This window comes from Olea europaea, unplaced genomic scaffold, assembly GCF_002742605.1.
Source record: "Olea europaea var. sylvestris unplaced genomic scaffold, O_europaea_v1 scaffold1858, whole genome shotgun sequence".
In the NCBI taxonomy this organism is placed as follows: domain Eukaryota; kingdom Viridiplantae; phylum Streptophyta; class Magnoliopsida; order Lamiales; family Oleaceae; genus Olea; species Olea europaea.
In genome coordinates this window covers 54,134-62,730 of record NW_019236364.1, presented here as the reverse complement: position 1 = coordinate 62,730, position 8,597 = coordinate 54,134, and the positions used below count along the sequence as shown (strand labels likewise).

General features: G+C 28.7%; 1 protein-coding gene across 1 annotated transcript; it reads right to left on the bottom strand.

Moving 5' to 3' along the window:
* Positions 1 to 2,314: 2,314 nt before the first annotated feature.
* LOC111378714 (ethylene-responsive transcription factor 1B-like) lies at positions 2,315 to 3,185 on the bottom strand. The gene has a single exon (XM_023001949.1). It carries the CDS (start codon positions 3,180 to 3,182, stop codon positions 2,472 to 2,474), a length of 711 nt encoding a protein of 236 aa, XP_022857717.1. The 5' UTR covers positions 3,183 to 3,185; the 3' UTR covers positions 2,315 to 2,471.
* Positions 3,186 to 8,597: the final 5,412 nt, after the last annotated feature.

Genomic DNA, 8,597 nt, shown 5'->3' with positions numbered 1-8,597 from the left:
CCCCCCCCCCCTTTTTCCACATAAGCTAATATTTTCTTCAATAGATTTTATTATTATTATTATTATTTTTTATTATTATTATTTTTTTTTGTAAAGATCAAATAGCTGTAACAATTTGATTGTTTCAAATATTGAGGTCATATTAAAATTGACAAGGAGAAATATACTTAAGCGGACCCTTTTACCTTTTGGACCGAGCGACAAATTTCTAATGCGAATAATTGTCTACTACTTCACTTACTTTCGATTTCCAACGTACCGGGGTACTTAACCTAATAATTAAATCTCTTTCATTGACAAATCAAAGATCCCAAAGTTTACAGATAACAACTATTAGCCCGTAATGGATTAAGGTAAATCATAAACTAGTCAATGTGGAGTTCGATTCTCTCTAGCACGATCACACATTAGAATTACATTTTTACTCAAAATGGTCGTGTCCAATACACTTTCAGATATACTAAGTAAATCTTGAACTTTCCTCTCCATGGTCGAGACAAAATTGCAAACCCCAATTAGACTACTACTATAGCTTTAACATAACAGAATGTCAATCTCTCGTTCTATACTGGTGAGCAATTAATTTCTCAATCAATATACAATATACTCTCTTTTGTACTCACCATTTTATTTTATATTTCAATGCTACAAAGAGAAATAATCGACTAACTTGGCATTCAATTATTTATAAGTAATTGGTCAATTTCGGAAAGATGCGTTAATCATTAAGTTAAAATATAGCAAAATAAATATCTCTACACACAACAATCAAATTCTTTCCGTACGAATTGATACACAAAAGAAAGGTGACTAAGTTCACTTAACCATCTAGTAGTGTAATAATTACCCTCACCTAAAAGTGGAGAAAAACTAATATGATTTGGCCACTTCATAAATTTTGTTCACGAAAATTACGATTTAACCCTCATTTTAACTAAATTTGATGTGGACATATACTTTGAACTTTAATTGAAGAGTTAGAACAACGAAGAAAAATGTGGATTGAACAAAGATCGAATGTGATTTAAAAGGCTAATTTTAGACTTTGTTTCTTATTGAAAAAGTTTTCAATAATCAAATTTACTATGAACATCTCAATCTTATCGTTTCATCCCTGGTTTCATCGAATTTGATTGTTGAAACTCACTTATATATTAGCTCAAGGTTGGGCGCTTGCCAATTTGTCAACCATTTTCCAACACGATACACGATGAATTTGGAATAATAGGATAACCTCCGACTTTGATTTTCCTTCATTCAAAAATGATTTTGACCAAATCATATTCACATGGAAACTAGTTCAAGTAGCATAAATTTATATCCCACTAAATTAAATATAACTTAATAGTAATAGTGAAGAATATTACTTATTAAAATTTGTTCGTCGACACTATACGAATTCTTTTATTGTTTAATTTGCTGAATATGTAAGCATAATGCACTAATTGCATTCGACAACTTGATGGTCGGATGCATGCCAAGAAAATATATTTATTTTATTGCTTATTGATTTAATAATGGATGGAAAATATATATTTTTGCTAATTATTTATCAAAAAATTTATCCTCTATCATAGAATAACTTTGTCATTATATATAGTAACAAGGAATTACACGTATACTTTTGATAATTATTCATGAAAGAATGGGACCCATTTATAGGCTATAGAGCACAGCTATGTGATTGTATAGGCATTCCATGTGTAGCAAGTGCGATTTTAATTAATGAAATAAGGCAATTTGTTAATGAATAAGATGTGGACAATTATCTTAAACTAATCTCTTTAATTCTCACATTCACACAGTAAGCATAAATCCATTTTTTTAACCCTAAAATAAGTATTCAAAATATCTTTTTTTTTTTTTTTCCTCAATAATGGACATTAGGGGCTAACTAAACATAAATTAATTGATTCTCTTTCTTTAACTTTCTAGATAGTTACTTCACTTGTAGTGTCGATCAAATGAAATGACTAATTCTAGTTTCATCGAAACCTTGCTTATGCATGAGTGTTAAACTTGGCCCCCATTTTATGGAAATAAAAATGGGTGGAATAGTATTTTTTTGAAAAATGAGTGATTGAAAAAGAAAGAAAAATTTTCAACTTACGTGTAATATTATTTTATGGAAGATTGTGTGATTGAAAATAGGAAAATGAAAAATAGAACGTAATGGAATGAAATTGATCAGAAAGATTGCGTGGTTGTAAACTTATCCTAACATGCACGTTGAGGAATAGAAAAATAATTGTTTACCCAAACTAGTATCTTCAAAATATTTCTTCACAATTACATTTCACCATCTCAAAGAATGAGAAGTAAAAAGAGGATAAAATAAAGCAAACTCCTTCACAAAAATACTGCTTAACAACAATTCCAATACTAAAAACAAGAAAGTTAAACGCGAAAAAAAAGAAAAAAAGAAAAAAAAAAGTTGTCTTTTCTTTTGTTTTTGCTACATTGAAAACGTTCTAAGTAATAAACCAAGAATTAGCATCTTCACTTGTACTCAAAAGTTGTTCCAAATAATCAGCACCCAAATCCTCAAACACCACCATATTTTCCTCCTTAATTTCCATCCCCTTGCTCTTCTTGTTCCCACTCCTCTTCCTCAATGAATGTTTCCTTTTCAATGCAATAACAGGTGAACAATCTGCCTCAGTTATAAACTTCATTTCACAGAGAGACTCCCTCACCCTTTCCACCGGAAAATTCAGAATCGCCGCCTGGCCACGCAATGAAAACGCTGCTTGATCATAAGCTAAAGCAGCAGCTTCTGCAGTATCAAATGTTCCTATCCAAACCCTTATTCCATTCCTTGTAGAATCCCTTATTTCAGCTGCAAATTTTCCCCATGGCCTTTTTCTTACACCTCTGTAAGACTTTTCCTTGGTGGGTTTTTTGTCTGGTACTGAATTTACTTCATCTTCTTTTGTTTGATGATCATATGAATTTGATTCTGAATTTTCTTCTTGTGCAGCTTGTTCTAGAATACCATACAGAAGCATTTCTTGTGAATCATTTTCATTGAAAGGAAGTGAATTTTTCTCCAAGAATTTTACATCCCACCATGGAAAAGATTCTACTGATCCAAAGGATGATTCAGAGGAATAATTATCAGAATTCATGGAGTGAAAAACAGAGGAATCCATTTGAAGTAGGTGGGAATATTTTGAGTCCATTGTGGGTGAAACTGCCTTTTTATATACCTATGAGTCGGGGTGCGGGGTGGCGGGGGAGCGGAGGCGTAGTGGGGTTAGGGGAAGATCTAAAATAAAAAAATAAAATAAAATACGCAAATTATAATCTGATAAGGGAAGGGGTGAACTTTGAAAGGGGGAAAATGGACAAGAGGGGATTTTTATTGGGATTAATTATTAATTTTATGGACTAAATTATATTAGGCCAATATCACACGTGGGTCAAAGGAAGCCAGGCGGGCTGTTGGGTGACGTCATCATCAGATAAGATTTCCTTAGTCCTTTGTAGTGAATGGAAAATTTCCTGCAACCTTTCTACGTTGTAGAAAATTTTGTCACATTATTTGACATAATATTACATGATATTCATGTAATAAGAAATTATTACCATCAAAATAATCGGATTTATCATATTGGATCATCAAGAACATATGAACCAAAGTGGAAGCGTACTTGAATCGGTCATTATTAATTAAGATGATTGAATCCTACGATTATGTCTTCCAAATGAACAAGTAACTTTTTATTCTCTCTAGTAATGGGAGGCAGAACAGAATGACTAATATTTGTAATTTGAGGACCGTAACCGTGTTTATATAGTGATTGCCTGTTAACCTAATTCATCCCATTATAAAATTAGGAACAATGACCTAGTCTCTACACATAAGAGCCCATACTTTAAATTAGATTCATTAAAGTCCAAAATATCGGAACCTTATTACATTACTTTTAAAGTGCATTATCAAATTTGATAGCTTTTAATTTAATACACAATAATTCAAATATAAACTCACATAACTGATTAAAAATTCCTTACAATTCAATCATTCACGGTTTAAAATATAATCAACCTTCACATTCAATCATACCCGTCAACACCGTATCTGTCGACTAAGTGGGCAATATTTTTTGGTAAAATGGCTTAACTCATTTTTCTATAAGAATGTAGTGGCCAAATCTTTTATTTCACTAGTTTAATTAAAGCAAGTTTGGCATTGCTTTTTCTTAGCAAAAGCAGCTTTCTTTCAACAATATTATCTTGATGCTACCTTCAAAATCCAAAGTAAACTTTTAAGTACGCCAAACATTCTCTATTTCGTCCAAATTTAGTTGATATCTTGAATTGGTTCAATTTAATATTAATTTTCCTAGTAATAAATTTTTATTTCAATAGTTATATCTTGAAAGTAACAGGGGGCTTGTCATGTTGTTATATATTTTGGAATTTTTATAGATTACATGCCTTCAAACTTAGGATACATTGAACCCAATTTATTAAATAATCAGAATAATTTAAACAAGAAAGTACTTATACATCTTGATCATATGATGCAATTAATTGATTAATTAAACAGGGACGGTTAAACAAGAAAGTAATTGAACATCTTGATCATATGATCCAATTGTGAGATATTGAATTTCATTTTCACAATTTTGATTAGTTAATTAAAATTTTATTTAAATCAAATTAATTTGTAAGTATCTATTAACTTGTCAAGTTGAAACGTTGATAATTAACAAAAGTTTTTATTATTCAACTATGACAATAAAAAAGAAATTTATTTAATGATATGATGTATATTCGTTAATATTAAAATAATTTTATTGGATTACCTATAAGAGAGGAAATAGTTGACCCCACGCTTTTGATTTTTTTTTTTTTTGGCCCATTTGTACTCGTGTAGAACACATGAACTTCGTAGGTATTTCTATGTTACGTAGGATCGAGCAACATAGCCTGCATTGGTGATCGCATGTTTGACATAATACACACACATGGGAGTTGGGATTATTTTATTCATGGAGGATCGACGTCAGCCATGTGAAAGTGCTGTCACCCGGAGTGTCAACAGCACGGATCGTCTGGCTTTTTCCATGTTACGTACTTTTAACCAATAACGGCTCATGTTTCGAGTAGGCAGAATTAGAATGAACGAAATGCTGTATGTCCAAAATATTTTATTTTATTTGGCTAAGGATATTTTGACTTTAATAGACAAAGTTTGGTAACACGTCATGGATGTCATTCGAGAAGTCACGTCTTTTGGATTTCACGGCAAAGAAAATTGAAATTCTTCTCTAATTATTGTCACAGTTCAATCGTCTTTCAATTTTATACCTTACTTTCTTCACGACACGTAAATAAATGAATATATCTCCTCTTAAAATTTAAAATTTATGACGTGAAAAAAAATTATTGAGGTCCTCGAATAAGATAATAAACAAATAAACAAACAATAGCTACAATAAGATAACGAGTAATTAGTACAAAATATCTTTACTTTTTAATATTATTGTGCAAAACTTAGGGACCTTTCATTTTTTGGGACTTTTACTTTTACCTTGACATTTTATTACGGAAATCATCATTTTCATCAATTTTTTCGTGTAAACTGATAAATATACCTCCTGTTTAAATAAAACAATAATAAAAAAAGAAATGAAAAGTTAAAGAATAAATTGCAATTATGCTCTCAAGCTTTTTTAAAAGTGCAAATAAGTCCAACTAAATTATTAAAAGGACAATTAGAATAAAATGTCTACACATTTCATTATTATTGTGCAAAACGTCCATACCTTTTATTTTTTGACATGTTCATCTTTATTTCATATTTCATTGGTAAAATCGTTATTTTCATCCAATTTCTCAATTAAAAGTTGTAAAACGACAAATATGCACTCTTCTTTAAATAAACAACAATAAAGAAAAATAAAGAACAAATTACAACTATATTTCCCAAAAGTTTCAAAATTTTTTAATTATTGATTTGAAATTTATTTGTATTTTTTTAAAATCAAAAGGGAATATAGTTGCAATTTGATCTATATTTTTCTTTTCTTTATTTTTGTTTATTTAAAGAAGAGTGTATATTTATCATTTTACAACTTTTAATTGACAAATGGATGAAGATAATGATTTTTGCAATGACATATAAAAATAATGGTAAAAATGTCAAAACGTAAAAAGTAGGGACGTTTTTCAAAATTAATAATGAAACGTAGGGATGTTTTGTGCTAATTACCCTTTAATAATTTATTTGGACTCATTTGCACTTTTTAAAAAAGTTCGGAAGTATGATTGCAATTTATTCTTTAACTTTTCTTTTCTTTTTTATTGTTTTATTTAAATATGGGGTATATATTTGTCATTTTACACGAGAAATTTGATGAAAATGATGATTTCAGCAATAGAATGTGAAGGTAAGGATAAAAGTGACAAAAAATGAAAGGTATGAACCTTTTGTGCTAGTTACCCAACTTTTCTTTTCTTTTTTATTTAAATAAGGGGTATATTTTTCATTTTACACGAGAAATTTGATGAAAATGGTAATTTTTGGAATAAAATGTAATGGTAATGGTAAAAATGTCAGAAAATGAAAAGTGAAGATGTTTTGTACGATAACAATGAAAGGTAAAGACGTTTTGTGCTATTTACCGTTAAAAGAAAGTTAAAGAAGCAAGAAATCACAGAGAAAAATTCGCTGCCAACAACAAACCCATTTAAGGAACTAAATTAATTAAAATTTTCTATAAAACCGTCATGAGGTTACATAATCATAATCATCATGAGAATTCCAAAAAATTCCGAAAAAACATAGAGAGAGCTTGTTTGAGCCCATTTTCTTTATAAAGTGCATTTTGGAATAATATTTTGATATAGAATGTATAATTAAAAATAAGAGAGAGAAAAATGTACTATGAAAATAATGTGATCCAAACAAGAGCTCAGTTGATCAAATCAATTATGGTGTCTTTTAATAATTTGCAGAGATTTTTTGTAAGTTCGAATATTAGTATTATTTACTTTATTTGATAAAGGAATATGCGACTTGTATATAATGATAATACGGTGTCCATAGCGGTGTACACCCTCTGACATGAATCCACATAATTTATTCGAATTGGGCCCCTTTCATGTGAAGATGATTAATACATTTATGAATACCCTGATGTACATGTAGATAATCATTTACAAAATAAACTTTTGTAGAGGATGCTTTATCACTTTACATACTGTATTTTTTAAATTTAATAATACATTTTACAGTACGATAACAAAAAAAAATTACTAAAACTTAAAAATGCTTCATTAAATTAATTAAAAAACCATTATCTATAATAAAAAATAACAAATCACACCCCTATATTACATTATGTAATACTCTACATAAATTCTTTTAGAGTGAATTGTCGAAATACTTACTGAACTTTTGTAAAAGATTTCTAAGGGGTCACTAAATTTTAAAAATTATTTAAATGATTACTGAATTTTGCAAAAAGTTTCTACGAGATCATTGAACTTTAAAAATCACCTAAATGATAACTGAATTTTGTAAAAGATTTCCCAAGGATCACTCATCCTTGGAAAACTTTTTGCAAAGTTCAATGATTTTTTAAAGTTCAATGATCCTGTAAAAACTTTTTACAAAATTCAGTGATCATTTCAATGATTTTTAAAATTTAGTGACCCCTTAGAAATTTTTTATAACATTCAGTGATCATTTGGACAATTCACTCAATTTTTTAACTTCTTTATTCTCGCAAATTTAAATTACTATTTATTTTCATATAAGAAATTAATATTTTTCTTTCTCATTCATCTATCCTTCGTAAAATAACATTCAATTGACTATTTTCGTTGCATCATTTACATAATTTTTTGTTTCAATTTTTTAAAAAATATATATATTGTGAATTATGTTTTCATATTCGTCTCTTTATGACAGTTCCTCGTAAAAAATGATAAAAATTTTGCCTACAATCTTTTGGGGCTAATTTTTTTCTAATTATATTAAATGTGCAGCTTGTGTTTATTAAAGCTATCAAATTTTGTTTTATCATCTTATTTATTTGTATTTCTATGGGTATCTCGAGAATTTTTGTTATCTTTACTCTAGATATTTGATAAACTATTTCTTCTTGATTTTCTAATTAAATAATTATTTTCCATATAACTTTCTATGGGCTGTTTTCATTTTATTTCTAGATTTCTAATCCTTTATTTGTAATACCCAAAAAAATAAAAATCGTAAAATATATTATGAGGCATAAAATGTATGAAATTAAATTTTAATATTATTTTGGATATATATTGAATTATTTGATAAAATGAAGTTTGGATAAATTTAGTATTTTAACATATTTATACTAGAATCTTATCTTTATGTAGTTAGGATTTTATGGGGTAAAATTGTTTGTTAAGAGTCCTACTTGAATTCGAATTAAGAGATTTTATTAGAAGTCTAAATAGGTAATTCATTCTAATCTAATGATCATATATAATCATCTAAGGGCTTGCACTTATTTTATGCTAAATTACATAAAGCAGAAAACATGAGAAAGAGAGAGAGAAAAAGAAAGAGACGGGGGAGATGCAGAGAGAGAGAAAGAGGGAGG

Excerpts from the sequence above, each read along its gene's own strand:
- LOC111378714 (XM_023001949.1), bottom strand. The coding sequence starts at position 3,182 with ATGGACTCAAAATATTCCCACCTACTTCAAATGGATTCCTCTGTTTTT.